General features: G+C 36.9%; 2 protein-coding genes and 1 long non-coding RNA gene across 3 annotated transcripts; 1 reads left to right on the plus strand and 2 right to left on the minus strand.

Moving 5' to 3' along the window:
- Positions 1-1,116: 1,116 nt before the first annotated feature.
- Positions 1,117-17,736, plus strand: LOC148969666 (uncharacterized). The gene is made up of 3 exons (XR_016148534.1): positions 1,117-1,461; positions 17,119-17,382; positions 17,470-17,736. It is a non-coding gene; the product is annotated as an uncharacterized LOC148969666 (long non-coding RNA).
- On the minus strand, positions 2,153-11,430 carry pip4k2cb (phosphatidylinositol-5-phosphate 4-kinase, type II, gamma b). Its single transcript, XM_039663355.2, has 10 exons — positions 11,145-11,430; positions 10,845-10,942; positions 8,887-8,983; positions 7,991-8,140; positions 6,591-6,737; positions 6,277-6,315; positions 5,947-6,060; positions 4,245-4,512; positions 2,868-2,971; positions 2,153-2,746 (listed from the first exon to the last, which is right to left on the minus strand). The coding sequence occupies exons 1-10, from the start codon at positions 11,289-11,291 to the stop codon at positions 2,663-2,665; spliced, it is 1,248 nt and encodes a 415-aa protein (XP_039519289.2). The 5' UTR covers positions 11,292-11,430; the 3' UTR covers positions 2,153-2,662.
- Positions 15,968-17,408, minus strand: igfbp6a (insulin-like growth factor binding protein 6a). The gene is made up of 4 exons (XM_039663356.2): positions 17,072-17,408; positions 16,752-16,786; positions 16,515-16,634; positions 15,968-16,081 (listed from the first exon to the last, which is right to left on the minus strand). The coding sequence occupies exons 1-4, from the start codon at positions 17,406-17,408 to the stop codon at positions 15,968-15,970; spliced, it is 606 nt and encodes a 201-aa protein (XP_039519290.2).
- Positions 17,737-20,185: the final 2,449 nt, after the last annotated feature.

Here is a 20,185-nt window from a genome sequence, read left to right on the forward strand (position 1 = left end):
GTGCATTGCTATTCTTGTTTTGGTGGAGCTGCTGCTACACATCTGCACTTTACTAGAGAACACGCACTCATTTCACATAAGATTTAGCTGACAGTCATCAATTAAAATGTAATTTTTTAATAAACTTGTAGCTAAAGTTCAGGCAAATGTTTAATCGTCCAACTGATTAATCCATCTCCTAATAAAAATAAAAATATATGACTGCATTTCCAATAAAATAATTTACAACAATTTCAAACAACTGAAGTTCAAACTAATGAATTGTGATTTTTATCGCATCATGTTGTTTATTATGATGCATAGGGCCTACATCTCAATTTATGGTTTCGATACGAGCGTATTTAATATTAAATCAAACACATATAATCCACATGGCATGCTAATAACACAAACAATAACTGACAATGAACTGAGAAAGCACAGGAACTTAAGTATACAACGATAAAAAACTCAAATACGAACAGCTGTGATGATTAAATCAATATCCAACAAACAAGTGGCAGGACACGTGAACAAAGACAACAGGAAATAATGAAACTAAAAGTCCATGAAAATGAAAAACTGAACTGACAGTTTGTGACAGATGTATGCATTTTATGCAAGTAGTCTGCTATAGCCTACAGTTTTAAAGATTTTATTGATTTACATTTTTTGCCATATAAATAATAACTACACCAAATTGCTATTTTTGCTCAGTTTGGGCCTCTGAATAAAATAGTAAGCATATTTTATAAATGAGGCCCTGTGCGCACCAAACAAGCGAACTAGACACATCACATTTTCTATGGGTCTGCTTCCTAACAAACTGATGCAGAATGAGATATCAATGCAGCACAAACCAGACATCTAATGAACCAAAAACAGGATATGATTGTATTGATTATGTTTAATTTTGGTTTAGTTTTCACTTTGTTCTGCCTGCCTTATAGGGGCGGTCCCAGAAAAGTTATTAAAGACATCAATAAAATAGTCCAAGTGACTACAGTGGCTCAATCAAGCGACGAGAATACTTTTATGCGCAAAAAACAAACAAAACTAACAACTTTATTCAACTATTCATTTCCTTCTCTGTGGGCCTCGAGATAGTTCATGTAGTGTAACTGCGCAGCGCCAGAGCCCGTCTAACGGAGAGCCTCGGCACTTCCTATTAGCCCCGTTGTGTATCATCCTGGTTGCAGTTCCATTAGAATTCCACTGGAGGTGATCGCGGGCGAGAGCAGAATGAATGGGAGTCTATGGGGCTAAACGGCTAAAAGTGTCTCTTTCACCTGCTTGTCGTTAAATTAACATCGATTTTATTGTTGATTCCGCAAGTTCAATATAGATTATAGGCCAAAAGTCGAATGAACGAGTGCTTATGTCCTTTTGATTTCTTACAGGTTAGGCTGTTGTTGGCTGGAACACGCTAGCATTCTGCTATTGTGTGACGTCATCACATTTTTGAACGGATTTTTAGAACAGGTAAGTGAACTTAAAAATGCATTTTCAGCTGAGTATATTATCTTAGCCCTCCCCTTTGAATGCAACTTTCAAATTACTTGACAAAAAATTACATCCTGAGAAAAGTGGATTTATGGGGGTGAAACCCCATTGACTCCCATTCATTATGCACTCGACCGCGAGCGCCCCCACATGGACAGAGACGTGTTACTGCAGCCAGTCCAGAACCCGGAAGTAACCAGCCAGTGCCATTTCTCTTCAATTAGATATTCTCTGGCAGCGCTTCTGGTTTGTACGTCACACGCATCACACACATGACCAGCGTCGGCCAATAGTGAGCCAATGTATGACATACATTTTGGGGTGAACTATCCCTTTAAGCATACCTGGTTTGTCTTATTATAAGAGTTACGTTGTCCATTACAGTTCGCTCCTGGCGTCAGAACCGTCGTCTTCTTGCAGCAGATCTTCGTTTGCGTGCGTGACGAAGTTCTGTTCCTTCAATTCACTGTTATTTGAAAAGCAATTTCACACTTTTACATTATTTAAATGTTTATGTTCATCCAATTAATGTACCATAGCAGGTGTGATTTTTTTATTGTAAAAAAACAAACAAAAAAAATTGTTATTTTTTTAACAAATTTATTAAACTAAAGGATTCATTTAAAAATAAATCAGAGCACTAAAACACAATTTCATCACATTTTTTTTAAATTTGTACAGTAAAAGCTGAACATTTGGTCCCACTTTAAATGAAGTTGCTTTAAGTACTATGTACTTACATTCAAATTAATAATTTGATACAATGGACTTATTGTGTACATACATGTTTTTACATTGTACTTATATTTTGAAAATACCTGCATTTTATGACAGCTTTAATTCATTTATGTAATTACATTTGTAATTACACAGTTGACCCTTCCCTTACACCTCAACCCACCCTTAAGCCGACCCATACCACCACACCTGTCCCAAACCTCACCCGTTTCACTCCTCACTAGCAGCAAAAGTGTTTTACAATACAACATGACCGAAATACGTACATTGTACTTATTTTTCTAATGTAAGTACATAGTACTTAAAGCCACTTAATATAAAGTGGAACCAAATATTTTAATAATTAAATAATGATTTTGAAATAATTTAATAATGCGGTAATCGTTTAAACCACTAGCTGTCAATCAATGTTCTTTTTGTCCTCTCTAGATTTAAAATGCTCTCAATAGGCAAAGATATTTGCCACGAATTCTCGAAACCGCTTGGCATATTGTTCAGGATGAACTGTAGAGATCTCAGCGCCAGCCTTTAAATTAAAAAAAAAAAATGTGTAAATAACAGATACGTTTAGAATATTTACAAAAAATTGTTTATTACAATAAATGTGTAAAAAGCAAATCTCACTCTATTCGTTAAGTATCACTTACTCCATGCTTGACTGTTTTCGCTGCATGGGCTGCTTTCTTCTTGGCATCATACTGGGTCAAAATGTCTATAAGACCCATGAAGTACACTTCTCTGTGTGGGGCACCTAGATCAAGGACAGACAAGACTCATAAATGGAATGATTTAAACAGTGTTGTGCAAGTTACTTCCAAACTGTAATACATTAGGTATTACTTGTTACTGTTATTTAAAAGTAATTCATTACCTTACAATATTACTGTCCCAGAATTGTAATGCGTTACATTACTCATGTATTACTTTTGAGTTACTTTCACCAAAATAACTAAGTAGAACTTAACTTTTGGGCTGTAACGATATGCAATATGAAACCGAAATCGCGATTCGCCACACGACTCAGATCCACGAACCTAGAATCGCGACACACCTCTTCCAACTCCAGCGTTATTCTCCTTACTGTCCATATCCAATGCTGCCTTATCTTTAAATTAGGCTATTAGTATTATTTGAAGTTAACATAATAAAATACGTAGACCTACACCACAAAACTAGTTGAGGATAAATTATTTAAAATTGGGGAAGTCCAATATTATGGACATGAAATTTGCAGTCAAAACTTGAAATAAAAATTCTCAGAAAATACATGTATTGAAAATAGGCTACTTCCTTAAAGGACTCCAGATATTAGACAAATATCAGTCTATGTTTTATTTTTAATATTAGGGAAAAGACACACATTCATGCGTGACAAAAAAATAGGAGGTAAAATATATTTTTTGTAATTCTGTTAATTACACTGCGCAAATCGGATGAAGGGTTGGCTCTCCAGTCTCCATAGAACTTAAAATATTCATTTTATTTTAGTTTTCGTGTTCGTGTTCGCATTTATGAGGAAAAAACAATGTTACAGACGCGACCGCTCTGAACTGGCACTAAAAGACTGCTTTAAAACTTTCACACAGTATGTTGCCTTTAAGAAGTAAAAGCAGACAATACACTGTAATACAACTGTAATACAAGCCTCACTGAACATGTAACGAGTAAAATATTACTGAAAATTGATTAGTAATGCCTTACACTACTGCGTTACAGCAAAAAGTAATATGTTACTGTAATGTATTACTTTTGTAATGCGTTACTCCCAACACTGGATTTAAACAAATTGAAATGGCGTGCACCTTAGTTAATCTGAATCTGAAAGACAAATTAAGTAAGAGGGTGACACAAAATGAGTAATGGACAATTATTTTAAGGGAAATGCAAAAGCCTTTACCTTCATGGAAAGATTACTCAATGGGTTCAAGATTATAGAAGCTAACCATTTATTTGAGTTTTCTTCCATTTGCATTAATTTCCCATGATGTATTTTAATGTTTTCATGTAAGAGACTTTTGACTCACCAACTGCGCTCTCGATGGCATACACATCAACATAAGGGTCAAACTCTCCTGGACCAAGAGGTTTATAAGAGCTCATGTACCCTGCGATGCCCTCAGGGGACGAGCCGAAAGACCCCACGGTTGTAAGACAGAGGTCATTCTCTGAATCCTCCTCCTCTTCACTTAAAGAGTCTTTTTTTATTTCCACCTCGTCTTCTTGCTCTGCCCTCCCGACTTCATGAATGCCCAGCAGCAGGCTGTAGTCCATGATCTTCAAACGCACAAGAAACTGCACACAAACACAGTATTAGGCCCTGTTTACACCTGCTAATAAGAAGTGTTTTGGTCGTTCGGATCACAAATAGACGAGGGGGACACATTCCCGTTTACACCTGGTGTTTTAAACCACTTTTAACCACTTCTGTCCTGATTTCTTCAAGGGGAGGGTCTATGGGCGGATTAATGTAAGAGGTTTTTCCAACCCTACTTCACGGGAATTCGTACGCATTTTACGAGGTGGCTAATTCGTAACCTCACTCGTACAAATTAGTACGATTTTGTTAAATCGTACATATTTTACGAATTGGCCAATTCGTATGAATTCGTACGAATGACCTACCCCTGACCCCGGCCCTAAACCTAACCATCACGTGGGTTTAGACAAATTGTATGAATTCGTAAGAGTGAGGTTGTACAAATTAGTACGAATTAGCCACTTTTTAATCTTTGGGCTGGATGGGACACGGGGTGAGGGCTCTGGGCCGGACGGGACCAGCGGTGAAGGCTTTGTGCTGGACGGGACCAGCGGTGAGGGCTCGGGGCCGGACGGGACCAGCGGTGAGGGCTCGGGGCCGGACGGAACCAGCGGTGAAGGCTTTGGGCTGGACGGGACCAGCGGTGAGGGCTCTGGGCCGGACGGGACCAGCGGTGAAGGCTTTGTGCTGGACGGGACCAGCGGTGAAGGCTTTGTGCTGGACGGGACCAGCGGTGAGGGCTCGGGGCCGGACGGGACCAGCGGTGAAGGCTTTGTGCTGGACGGGACCAGCGGTGAGGGCTCGGGGCCGGACGGGACCAGCGGTGAAGGCTTTGGGCCGGATGGGACCAGCGGTGAGGGCTCGGGGCCGGACGGGACCAGCGGTGAAGGCTTTGGGCCGGATGGGACCAGCGGTGAAGGCTTTGGGCCGGATGGGACCAGCGGTGATGGCTTTGGGCTGGACGGGACACGCGGTGAAGGCTTTGGGCTGGACGGGACCAGCGGTGAAGGCTTTGGGCCGGATGGGACCAGCGGTGATGGCTTTGGGCTGGACGGGACACGCGGTGAAGGCTTTGGGCTGGATGGGAGACGCGGTGAGGGCTCTGTGCTGGACGGGACCAGTGGTGAGGGCTCGGGGCCGCCGGACGGGACCAGCGGTGAAGAAGGCTCTGTGTCCCTGTGTCTATAAGCCAGTCTTCCTCTTTAAGCTGACAAGCTCAAAATATTTTACACCCCGTTTACACCTGTATTTAGTGTCGTCCACTTGTGATCCGATAGACCAAAACGCATCTTAATACCAGCAGGTGTTGACAGGGCCTTAGTTTCAATATGTCAGGTACTGTATGAAAACCAGGTCTTTTGAGTCCAAGGAAACTTCTCGGTTTCGCATTGGGTAAAATCAACCAATCAATCAAATTACATTTGACCCTAATGTAATATTCAGTCAATTGTGTCTTTAAATAGACTCACCTCTACATCCCTGTTCAGTTTATCCAATAGCTTTTCTTTCTCCTCTTCGCTGATGTAGACTCGCTGCATGTTGTTTCTGAAATCTACATCCTTGAAGGTAGGCAGCTCTTTTACCTGTGTTTTCAAATTATTTTTAAGCAATTAATTTCAAGAACAAATTTTCAGTTTCAAGAACAGCATACAAGAATGCCTTTGTAACAGAATAAAAACAAGAAAAGATATAGTATAAATGTTTAGGATTTAGGAACTGTTCTAAAAATAACCAAAACAAATCTTTAATTTGAAGAGGCTATATAAAACTGAAAATGTTTAGATTTATTCATCTCTTACCTTTTCTTTATCACTTGCTTCTCGAGAAACCAACGAGCCCTATAATATGAAATATTCCTGATAATTTAGATACATGACAATAATCCTATAAATACTGTATGATACAGTAGCTCTATCTTATTTAATAGATTGCCTTAAAAATGCAAGTTGAGTGAAAAACTATTTTTATTGTGATCTTTCCATTTTTTTTTAAACTTTGCACTTATTGTTTTGAATAACATACTAAACTCGTAACATATTAATTCCTCACCATTATGGCTCAATAACAAAATCATTAAATAGTAAACAATGATTAAAGAATGAAATTGATCTACCTTGAGGTCATATTTTCTGTGGACAGTTAGTCTGTGGCTGAACATGTTCCTCATGACTAAAAGGTACGTGTCTTCATTGTCCACAGTGGCACGGTACATGCCGAGGAATTGGGGAAGGAGTGTGTTACCATGGCACGTCACAATGTGCTGAGGGGGGGAAAGAAGATGTTTTAGTTTGTTAGAAAAGGGAATAAAAAGAAATAGCCTTTCTAGGTCCAGTTGACTGCTGCTTGTCAGTTGAACAATCATCTCAAGTTTGATTACACTGTTCAGAAAACAAAATATCTTTCTTATTTTTTACATATTTAATTATATTACATCAATATTATATTTTACTCAAATAGCATTGCAGTCAAAGGTTACATAGACTTGTTCTCATCTTTTAAATAATAAATCAATGACTAAACACAAATAAGTGACTGTTTACCTCTTTTGGCATAGGTATAAAGCCTAGTTTATGCTTGGTGTGTCTGGGGAAATCTATCCATCCAAACAGCATTCAAATACATCTCAATAGAAGTTGCTTTGGTTTACGCATTTAGACCAGATTGGCCAGGCGAGACCATCTCAAACAGCTAAGACCAGTTAGTGTATAAGTATTTTTTTCATTAAAAATAAGCGGGAGGGCTGGTGGGCCATCAAACCAGCTCAGATTGCTTGAGAACAGCATAACCAGCTCTAACCAACATAAACCAGCCTTGACCAACATGATGGTTTTTTTTTAGCAGGGAAGCCTACCAACCAGCAAACAAATTTAGGTTCTGGGAACGTTAGTTTTTGGTTCCCAGAACGTTCCTAGAACTTTCCCTTAAGGTTAAGGGAACATTCCCGGCACATTCTCCTTACGTTATAAAAATGGAACCTAAAAATAACCTACATGGAACGTTTCTATAACGTTCTTGTTTGGTTCCCAAAAAAAAAAATAACCTCATGGGACCATTCGGTAACGTTAGGGGGAACATTCTTTGTTTGCTGGGCAGCCAGTGCAACAAAACATCTACATATTATCCAGAATGCATCTGGTCTTCAATCAGTCAAAGACCTCTCCTGATATCACTTCCAGAATCAGGACTGCCACTGGAATACAACAGTTGCATTCAATAAACAAGCAGCACCTTGTTGTTCCTCCACAAGGAGATTCAAAGTCACTCTCCAAAACCTTCACTTGTGTGAGGAACAGACTAAAATGTAACTTGACTACCTATAGCTTTCTGTGATGTCCAATATCCAATTTGTGAACCAATAGCTCTTTCACTAGATCTTTTCAATGTATATGGTAGATAATGGCAGAATTGCCTTGTTTGAATTAACTAATCCTTTAAGTATAATCAGGAGACTACATTTTACAAAGGTTAAATGTACGTGTTATTAAACTTGACTTATGAAACCGTATACTCTACCTGGTGGTATTCTGAAAGGATGTTGTGCATGTCCTCCACCTCCTCACTGGAGATTTGCTTGACAATTAATGTGCAGTCGTATGATGTCAGCAACAATCCCGCTTCCTGACTCTTGCATTCCTTAACTGGAGGACTACGCGTTAAAGAAACCTAACAGGGCACATGGAAATTTAGAAATGTTGTAAAATTCCACCTTAATCTCTCTGACCAGCAGGTGTGACCTATAAAATGACTGTTTATCAAAGTCATTCCATACAAAACCATATGGTAATGGTCTGGGAGGGGGAAACGGGGTAGATGAGAACTAATAAAGGGAAACAAGTGGGAGTTAACAAAGGGTTTGTGTGTGCGTGGTGTGTGTTTTAAATGGCATCAAAGTCCATATTGTAAGCGAGACTTTTGTGTACATAGGAAAAGTCAGCTCATGAAAAATGGGGGCAAAAACAAAAGTGGTGCGTTTATAATGTTCTTCAGTGTATGAACTATGGGCAAATTGTAGGATCCATGTGAGCTACTAGCAGCTCGCAGTGCATCGTGACATAAAACTCTACTGTCATGTAAAGAATTGGCACATTTGAAAGGTTTAAAGCACACATATGCTGACTACTACATTGGCAAGTGCCTCATGCAAACATAAAAGCAAATGATGGCCACCATTCAAATGAAGTTGAGCACATGTGCTCTTCCGTCAAATAGGCCTGACCTGATCTATGCAAATAATGAAAAAGAGAGGCTCACCGCCAAACATTGTCTGGAACAGTTGTGACGTTTAACCATGATTGTGACTGATATGTAACTTTTTAAAGTACATTTGAGAACTATGCTACAAGAAACGACAGGGGGGAGCTTTCAGCCTTTTATGCGTCCAGTCTTAAATCTAAACAGAAATTTCATACCTGATAATCTTGATGTTCAACTCCAAATCTCTCTCTCAGATTCCGGAACACAAGTGGGCAGTACTCCTTAAACTTAAAATGTCCAGGGAGGTTTTCCCTAAATATTTAAACATAAATAAACATTGGGAATTTTAACAGTGTTAGAGCTACTTTAATAAACTCTCTTTAGTAGTTCACTTTTAAAACAACTTTTGCTGATAATTTACTCACCCCCATGTCATCCAAGATGTCCATGTCTTTCTTTCTTCAGTCGAAAAGAAATTAAGGTTTTTGATGAAAACATTCCAGGATTTTTCTCCATATAATGGACTTCAATGGGGTCCAAACGGTTCAAGGTCCAAAAGACAGTTTCAGTGCAAACTGAAAACTGTTCAAAGGGCTTTAAACGATTCCAGACGATGAATAAGGGTCTTATAAAGCGAAACGATCGCTCATTTAAAAAAAATAAAATAACAAAGTTTAAGTTTTATAAGCTCAAATGCTCACCTTGCTCTGTTCTCTGTGGCTCTCCTGTTCGAACTAGTTCAACAAAATGAACAAATCTTTTTCCGAGTCAATTTGTTCATTTCGTTCGTTGAATAAACCAAATGACTCGGAAAAAAGATTTATTCATTTTGATGAACGAGTTCGAACAGGAGAGTCACGAATGAGCATCACAGAACAGAGCAAGGCGAGCATTTGAGCTTTTTTAAATGATTGATCGTTTCGCTTGATTCAACGTATGGAATTGTTTAAACCCCTTTGAACAGTTTACAGTTTGCACTGAAACTGGTCTTTTGGACCTTGAACCGTTTGGTTCCCATTGAAGTCCATTATATGGAGAAAAATCCTTGAATGTTTTCATCAAAAATCTTAATTTCTTTTCGACTGAAGAAAGAATAACATGGACATCTTGGATGACATGGGGATGAGTAAATTATCAGCAAGTTTTTTTAAAAGTGAACTACTCCTTTAAATAACTCAAATTAAAACAAGGAAATACTAATGAATAAATATTTTCATTATATCACCATTATCACCATTTTCATGATATCACCATTATCCTTACAGTTCAAGCGTTGCTTTACTAACATGCTAAAAATTTAATTGATTAATAACACAAAACGGGATAATATTTATCATGTGCATTAATTGTAATGCTTTTAAGTTTTTACTCCTCATACCTAAACTAATAGTAGATATATATATATATACAGTATATTTTGGCTTACTGGAGCTTCACAACAGTAAGGCACGTTTTTTTTTTTTAAACGCACAACATGAATAGTGAAAATTGCTACAAATAAAAAAGTTGATTGATAATGATCATTCTGCTGTGTTATAATAATAGTATTTTCTATTATTTCATTACACTATTACATTTAATAATCTAATTGGCGCTATAGTCAATGAAGAAACCACATACTCACATTACTGTCAAGATCAAGAATAATTGCAAATACTTTGAGTGCGTGCATGTTCATGCATGTGTAATAAACAATATTTTTTCGTGTTTTGTTTTTGCTTGACAATTGTGGTGATTGCATTTAATCATAAGAACTGTGTCTAAGGTTACATTTCACTGAGGTCACAAGTCTGGACTGTTTGCCAGCAACCCCCACCAACACCAAAAAAACAACCCTGTCTCCATACCACAGCAGATTATGAGTTTTACTAAAGCTTTGTGCAGTTCATTGTCTAAAACTGTGACAATGAGAACAAGTATTTTCTAGAAGAAGTGGAATTTAAGTTAAATAGAATTATCTTTAGCTGCAAAACTAAAGGAACATATGAGGTGAAAAATAGCACTTTATTTGTATATGTATATCTTTATATACAGTGCATTTGCAACCTTATGTCTTCTCAAACTGTATCCCAAAGTCCAAATATTCAAATGTACTAAAATTGACATCTGTCAGTCAAAAAATCTTTTGTTCTTTAGAAAGTATTTGTAGCAGAGTGTGTTCGATAGATCATACTTGTTGAATAAATGGTTGTTGACTTTCATTTTTATGTTGGCTTTGAAGTCATCTGGAAGTAGCATTACTGGCATTGGCACTTGAAACAGGTCATTTATCTGTAAAGGTTAAATGCAGGAAGGTTAAAAGTTAAAGGAAGACTGAAAAAAATTGTTTTGTTTTATGTTTTTTTTTTATGCATTAATGACAGCCATTCTCCCAAGCACGATAGGGCAACATATATATTTTTTTAATGGTTACAGGAAACTAAATAGATTGATCTTTTTAGATTCAGAATAAAGCAGGTCAGCTGTAACATACCGTGTGATTGATGCCCCACATAAACACAGTCAGGATGGGGTCGCTGGCCCAGAATATCTCCACTTTTTGATGCACAAAATGTTTTTTCTTGCTTTTTGTTCGTGAAAGTCTTCTTGAAATAGCCCGTGTTTTACCAGGGGATGACATAATTGCAGAAATGAACCCAGGTAGACCAAAACAACAACTTCCCTCCTCAGTAGTGATGATGAATGTCTTGAAATGCCAGAGGAGACCTTAACGGTTTCAATGAACCTATACAGTAGAGGATAAACTACTCCGCTGACTTGCTCCAAAATAGCTTGAGAGAATTAAACTTGTCATAACTTGATCCAAATCAGTCACATGCCTGATCAGCATTTCTGTCGGAGGCGTGTAGTTTTTCTTCCAAATGAAAGCTCCTCCTAGATCAAAAGCAGTCTAGCATTTTTTTTTATTAAGAGCTTTCCTGATAAGTTCAGTGGTGAAAGAGCAAAATAAATGCATGCCGTGCATGTGTGCTGCTGTGTTGGGGTGGTTAGTTGTGTTGACACAGTCAAATATGTGCTCGCCATTGCTGCAGTGACCGAGTTTAGCTTACCAACGCATTCAAAGGGGTCCTATGCTTTTTTACATCTTAAACTTTCTGTAGCATGTAATCAATGTTCATTTTATTATAATTTCATGCCTTATAGTCGCATTTAGCAGATTAGGGGCCAGAATTACTAAACAGGGCAAATTAGTGCGAGAATGCAGGATCATTTCCATAATGACCAACACAATCTACCAAGAGCACCGCAAATTAGTTGAAAACGTGTTTTTTTGGGGCATAAAATAATGGCACAAATACCAATAAATCACCTTACATGATTCGTTTAAATACCCTCCTCTCATAAATTTAGCATCTGACTGGGAAACTCCTACAAATGCTAATGCAATAAGGTTATAAAAATAACCACAAAAATAACCCTGCCTATGCTTGCGTCGTTGCCTGTCTTTAGTAAATCCTGACAGTCGTTTTTAATGCCAAAAGAGGGTTTGCGCTGGCGTAAACTGTTCGTAACTATGGCCCTAGAGCTGGGCAATAATATAGTTCGCATGATATAAACAATTTCGAACTGCATTCGAAAATTAAACATGATTTAATGACTCGTTAATGTACACGTTGATGGCCTAAGACACGAAACGAGCGGTTTGTGTGAGAAAACAAACAGTATTTATATCGTTTTACCTCGTGTAATCACAGCGACGTCCAAGTGATCTGAATCAGTTGTGCAATGTCCAACTGAACCGAACTGAATCAGTTCAATGTTACGGCGGAAGTGATCGCTTGCGTGTGACGTCACTCAATATTTACATGGAGATTTCGGAAGTTTTACCTTTCACTAAACATATCTAGATATACCGAAATCGTCTTCCATTGCGGTTTCACGTATATCTAAATATGTTTAGTGAAAGGTAAAACTTCCGAAATCTCTGTATAAACAAAGAGTGACGTAGGCGCGCAAGCGATCACTTCCGGCGCATGCGCAGACCGAAGCGCCCGTGCCGTCAGATCATTTTGTCATGGCTATGATTATAAGAGGTAAAAACGATATAAATACTGTTCGTTTTCTCACACAAACCGCTCGTTTCGTGTCTTAGGCCATCAATGTGTACTTACATTTACGAGTCATTAAATCATGTTTAATTTGGACTTCTCTGTGCATGCTTTTTGGTGGACCCCCTTAGCCTCCAGTGTATGACTGATAGACAACAACGGTTTGACTGAAAAATGTCAAAATTGAAAATACTGTGGAAACAAAGACACCTACATCTTGGATGCCCTTGAGGTAAGCTAAAACATATCAAAAATTAAATTTCAAAGTGAACTATCCCTTTAACTAGCGATTTTTATTTTTCATTACTCTACGCCCTATATACTACGCTAAACAGTAATTTTTAGAGATAAAAATCTTTACATTCGATTATCATGAAAACAAATCTCAGAGAACGGATGAGGTACCGATGTGTTATTAGACCAAAGGTTCATTTTGTATCGAAGTTGCCCCACGATTTCTTCCAGAAAGTGATTTTAAGGAGGTCCACTGCAAAAACCTGCTCTGGGACCCCGGTTACGGCCCTACAAGTATACATGAGTAAACTGTGTCCTTTGCAGATCCTGGTGCTGTGTCTAGACATTTTTCCTCTGCCGTCATAAACTCAAGAAGCGGCTGTACGCCAGACATCAGGAAAGGTGTGTTTCCAAAAAACATTGTTAGACAACAAGTTCTGTCGTTATCAACACAGTTCAACGACTCCCAAAACCATACAGTAGTTCTAACAAACATTCGCAAACAGCATCGGAAAGTTGTGTGTTTGGAACGACAGCTCTCAACTTGTGTTTCGAAAAAAGCAGTTTCTTGTTTTCATGACATCTGGATTCAATAAATCCTTATCTTGAGCCAAATAAGTAAGCTGACATTCAGTACAATTTATGTCTTTTATTTAGAATACATACAAATACTGTATAATTTACATCAAAAGATTTAAAGCAACAATATGTAGTTTTTCATATTCAAAGATTTCGTAAGTTTCACCTTTTCGCAGACAAAAATCCAGGTCTGTTGCATCAAACATGCATCATACACAAAAGATTTGAGGTTGTAATCTCTGCTAAATTTGCTTCAACTACTGTTGAATAGTTATGTCAAAACTTGTCGATATTTTTTCTTTATAGTAGACTAAATGGTAACACTTTAGAATACGGTTCCTTCGTTAATGAATAACTACACAAGAACTAATGAGTAACACAATAGTAACAATCTAGTAACTATTATTAACTAACAAGAAACTTTGATTAATGAATTAGTAAGTAATAGCTCACAGACGAAAGTGTTACTAGATACTTTTGTGGGAATTACTAATTATTTGGATTCGTATATTATAAAGTGAAGATCATTGGAACTAACTAGTAATTACTCAAGTGTTACTAAAGACATTTTCTAAAAGTTACTAAAGTTCACCAAAAATCTCAAACGTTTGCACAAATCATGACTAGATCATGTAGTAATAGTTAGTTCCAATGATCTTCACTTTATAATACGGATCCAAATAATTAGTCATTCCCACAGAAGTATCTAGTAACACTTTCATTACTTACTAATTCGTTAATACGAGTTTATTTTAGTTAATAGTAGTTACTAGATTATTAATAAAAATTTTCAGTAGTTCTCTGGGACGTATTAAAAAATAGCATTGATTACTTAATAGTGAACTACCACTTTCGTCTGTGCGCTATTACTTACTAGTTCGTTAATCAGAGTTTCTTGTTAGTTAATAATAGTTATTGTTAATATTGTGTTACTCATTAGTTCTTGTGTAGTTATTCATTAACGACTAAATTTGTGTCGATTTTGTATAATATAGTGTGTGGAGATTTATAATTTTTTGTTCCAGCCATTGCTGGTCAGAAAATCACCAAGCTTCATTTGGAGGTCTTTAGGAGTTTTATTGTGAACCTTGGGATGAGAGTCAGGGAGTTTGTTCAGAATAACCTTTGGACCAATGAAAAATCCACTCCATCCCCGCGGGTCTGGTACTGAGGTATTAAAGTCAGTGTTTACTTGTTCATTTACTGTACACGTAAGGTGATGTGCAGCGGAAGCGAATTCATGAGCGGGCAATAATGAGGGCGAGAGTAAGGAGAAAGAGAGCACGTTTTTATTATTATTTACAATACAGTCGCTCCAGATTTGCTTGTATCTCTTACCCAAAATAACACCTCACAGTCCTATCTTCAATATTCACAGAAGAACAACCGATATGTTACATATTTGGAGTGATTCCCAGCAGCGCAGAACAGTGATGAATTATGAGGGATGTAAAACTCAGCATAAATTTCAACATGACTGTTAAAGGGATACTCCACTTTTTTTAGAAATAGGCTCATTTTACCACTCTCCCAGAGTTAAACAGTTGGGTTTTACTGTTTTCGAGTGTATTCAGACGATTTTTGGATATTTAGAAGAATATCAGTAACCAGACAGTTTCTGGTCTCATTGACTTCCATAGTAGGAAAAAAATATACTATGGAAGTCAACGAGACCAGAAACGATCTGGTTACTGATATTCTTCTAAATATCAGAAAATCGGCTGAATACATTCGAAAATGGTAAAACCCAACTGTTTAACTCTGGGAGAGTGGTAAAATGAGCCTATTTCCAAAAAAGTGGAGTATCCTTTTAATAAAAAAAAAATAAAATAAAAAAAAAACACATAAGAAACGTTTGACCATTTGCTTGCAGATTTTGTCTTGCATGTTAATCATGTCATGTTCTGAGTTCAACATTTGTTGATTAAAATAAAGTGTCACAAGCAACATTTAAATCACAAACACAGAGTTTACTTTGTATAGTTATGTCGAAAGAAAGGACAGTTAATATATATTAATATATAAGAAGTTAATATATAGGCGACATAAATATATTAAGTAATTTGAAAAAAAAAAATACATTTGTTCTTACTGCATAGCTCTTATTCAATCTAGACATACAGCACATTAATGGGAGATGACATTCACTTGGAGTATATCATCTTTATATCTTTCCATCAAGCATTTAATTCGATTACAAGGATTTATAACAAACAAAATAATTAATATAAAAGAAAACAAAGGTTTTTAATTCAGTAACTGTAACTGTAAAGTTCAGACTGTTATGTATCAAAATGAATGGCACATAATGCTGCAAACATATTTGTCACAACCAGAGGGAGATGAAGGATTGTAAAGGATTGAGTTGTCAGTGTTTGTCATCTCTTTCAGTCCTTTCTAAACACATTTCAGGTCCAGATTTATGTCATAATTCTCAGACACTGTTACATGCGATAGTTCCATCGTTTCTTTTACGGGATGACATCTTTGATCCTTTGTCATCAACACACCAGCACTGGCCTCTTTGCATTCCCCTTGATGAGCGACACTGTTTCAAGAAGAGCAAACTCTATTATTGTTTATAGAGAACAGATTTCATTCTTACAATCATGGCAATGGCAAAACACACAGACAAATGGATTAATTGGAAACAATCCAGATTGGACAGTGCAAACGTGTTACATTTTTTGCGTTTAAAACTCAAGTGAGGTGCAGCACGTTTATTCCTCTGACATGCTTGATTTTGCATTCACTGTAAAAAATATATTTTCAAGATTTGTTATCACAACATTTTTTCCTTTGTCAAATCAACTTAAATAATTGATTTAGTTCAGATAACTTATTATTTTAAGTTTCTGATGATCAAATCAATCTCCTTTTACTTTTTCCAGTTGAATTAACTTAAAATTTTGAGGCAACCAGGTTAAACCAACAACATTTTTTACAGTGTTGCTAAAACCCCTTGTTTCTTCTCTACGCACCTGTTTCCTCCTGAAGGACCCTTGTCTGTCACAGTTGGGGATGTAGATGTCCTGAATTGAATGAATGATTGTGAGCTCAATGCTTTGGAGGACTGTGTTTAACAGTTTGCGACAAGGACCCTATAGAACGAAACGACAACGAAAACATGATTAATGCAAAAGTTTTAATTTATGACTCAAAGTCAGAGAGTATGATATGAATATTTATGCGGAACATAATTTACAGAGCCATGTTACCTTTTCATTGTTATCAGTGGTTGATGGTTGATAGTCTGTAACATAAAACTTATAGTTTTAATGCAGCTTTTTGCTCGGGAAAACCTAAAAAGTCCCGCTCATTGTACAAAGTACAGATGAGCCTCTCTTTTCCTTCTTAAACACATTCAATAATAATGATAGAACTTATAAATCCTTGTTATATATTCAACTCAAAATTGAACGTGAATTGCATTTTCATTCTAGTATCTACTCAACTTTTAGGTTTAGTTTTTTTTATTTTAAGTTAGCCAGTTTCAAATGCATGCGAGATTAGATGCCATGAGACAAGACCATCTTACCTGTGAGTGGAGGAATGTCAGTAATGGTGCTCTTGATGCTTTTGCAGACCCCTCGTCCTTGAAGCAGTGCCTGAAGGGGGCTTTGCTCGCCGGGAAGAGGGATACACCGGAGACCCTGAGCACACGGTAGGGTGTAAACCCCACAGGGTTCATCTAATGCCAACATGGATGTGATCTCCTCGCCGGATAAACGTTCAGCTCGGTGGCCCTTGAGGTCCCCTGAGGGCCCATTGCACAATGGGCAGATCTTCCTCAAGCCTAACACAAGGGAGTTGGAGCCAGATAAGCTGAGTTGAATGGTAACCAAAATGGTTAGTAAATAAGGAAAAGAAACCATCTTGGTCTTTTCTTCCAGGACAGAAAAGCTTGTTTTCAGTGAATGCTCTCCTCTCTTCCAGGTCTCTCTGACATTCAATGGAAGTAGTAGTGTGGATGAACAAGAGAATCTAAGGACAATAATTAGATCAAATTGCCCAGAAATGCAACATGGGCTGCTTTTAAAGAGCTGAGATGCTGTAGGGGTGGGAGACTGAGAGATGCTGGGCGTTTAATAAGAGGTGGAGTTAATGTATAACTCTATTCCTCCCCATTTCAGCCACATTTTGAATGATGTACAAATTCAGCTGGTTTAAGTTCCTGAATTATGTGAACATGCAATATTTTGTTTTCACTGGGTGTTTCTCCAGGTATTATTAAACTGAAATGAGTCTCACTCAAAAACAAAAATTATGGAAAGGTTTTCCACATGATTAACTTGCTTTATTTCAGCATTATGCAATTCTGTTATTCCAATTTAATGTACTTACGTTGGGTCAACTTAATGTATTAAGGTTGATTCAACTTATTTACCAGAGATGTATAAAGTACTAGAAAACCGGACTTGAGTAAAAGTACAAGTGCTCTATCAAAAAAGTGACTTGAGTAGAAGTTGAAGTGCTCTTTAAGCACCACACTTAAGTAGAAGTGCTAAAGTATTCAACATTTTTTGAACTTAACTATTGCAAGTAGTTTATTTTAAAATTCACTAGTACTAAAAGTACAAGTATTGTGTCATTTAATTATTAAAGAAAGCAGTCAAAAGTTTGAACTAGCAATCAAATAAGACGCTTTGGCGGGATACAAATTTGCTTTGGCGGCCATTGCAGGACAACCCCTGCATTAGTTGTCAATGTGTGTGTCAATCAATACCATAAAACTGGTGTGTGATTTAGGCAGCATGAAAGCCAACTTGCAACGAATGATTCGTACAATTTTTATAATTGTAACAAGTAACTAGCCAAACATTAAAAAAATATCGAAGTAAAAGTATTAAATTCATCGAAAATATCTACTGAAGTAAAAGTAGAAGTATGAGAAAAAAACAATACTCTAGTAGAGTACAGATACAGCATTTCAGTAAGTAGTTCTACTTCGTTACATCTCTGCTATTTACTATGGTTGGGCACAGCTTTTAATATTGTCAGTGAATTTAAAAAGTCTCCCTGATGTGATTCAGGTATTTAAATTCATATTTTTAATTCATCCAATACAATAAAAATTATTTTAGGGTCACGCTAATATATTTCTAGACTATAACCAAGTGTTAGTAACCAATAGCACTTATTAGCATCTTAAAGTATAAGATGCTTCAACCAAAGCAATTTAAATGGTACTAATTGCAATGTAATTGAACTTTAAACACAATTACGCACTATAAATTCTAATTTTCTAATTTCTAATTTTCTCTTATTGTCTCTTAATTCAGCCATATGCAAAGCATGCTGGGAACTAACAACACAGATCATTCATGTAATCCATCACAAATGGATTAAGTAAAATTAAATTTGACATATTTAAGTAGATCGAACACAATCAAATTAAGTTTGGACAAAGTGTATAGCAATTGTGTTGCTTAAGCTCGTTTTAATTACGCAATTTCGACAAGCAGCAAAAATAATTTTTTTTTTTGAGTGGAAAGCATTTGGCATATAGAAACGAAACTTAGACATTGTTAGTGTTACCATGCGTTTTCCAAAAGCATTCATTGTAATGTGCCTGTGGTTTCTACAATCTACTTATTTTTACTTTAAAATGAGAATGAATCTTCTTTTATAGTAGTTAATTAATTGACGATGAACAAGACAATAAATTTGATTGCCACTCTGGTATTTTTTACTTTAGTTAACATCTAAATCTTTTTGCCAAATGGCTTCTTTGTGTGTGTCTCCTGGATTTTCAGACTTAAGTGCCACTTCCCATTCGGCGTATTTTATTAGTTGATTTGGCAGCTGGACAAAAATGTCCTACACCCACAGCAACACCCACATGTCGGCAAGACTACTATAACAAATCGCTCTACATTGCAGTGTATCACTTTTTTCCAGTTGTCTCCATCTCTTTTCCTCCCAAATCACACACACACACACACACACACAAACACAAATTAGCACAATCCTTTTTCATGAAGTCATGGGTGATCGCTTAATGACTTTAAGCCTGTTTTTCAAGAACTTCACCCTTGATCTGTCATTGCACTGATTTCCCCATCGAAATGATGTCATAATTAATCGCCTCAAGTAGGAAAATGAGCACCACATCACAGGTGTTTCTGAGTGACATGGGGAAAAATGAACAAGGGCTTTCCCCTCTAACCAGAATTTCTTTAAACGTTTTACTGATATCCAAGGAAACATTCTGTGTATGTGCTTTGTCAGACAATATCTTCTTAAAACAAACATGGATGAGTTTACATGTTGTTGGCAACCAGCTTCATTCCTACAGGTGTGCAAGTCACCTAGAAAGGAGAGCGACCCCACATCTGTACAGCTGTACAGTACTTCCCAGCAAACACAGAACGTTCCCCTAACGTTCCTGAATGGTCCCATGAGGTTATTATTTTGGGAACCAAACAAGAATGTTATACACTCTCAGAAAAAAAGGTACAAAAGCTGTCACTGCATGGGGCTGTATCTTTTCAAAAGGTAAACTTTTGTCCATTTCAGGTGTTGATATGTACATTTTAGGTGTTAATATGTACATTTTAGGTGCTAATATGTATATTTTAGGTGTTAATATGTATATTTTATGTACATTTTAGGTACTAATATGTATATTTTAGGTGCTAAGAAGTACATT

This window comes from Pimephales promelas, chromosome 21 (genome assembly GCF_988280905.1).
Source record: "Pimephales promelas chromosome 21, fPimPro1.hap1.1, whole genome shotgun sequence".
Taxonomy (NCBI): Eukaryota; Metazoa; Chordata; class Actinopteri; order Cypriniformes; family Leuciscidae; genus Pimephales; species Pimephales promelas.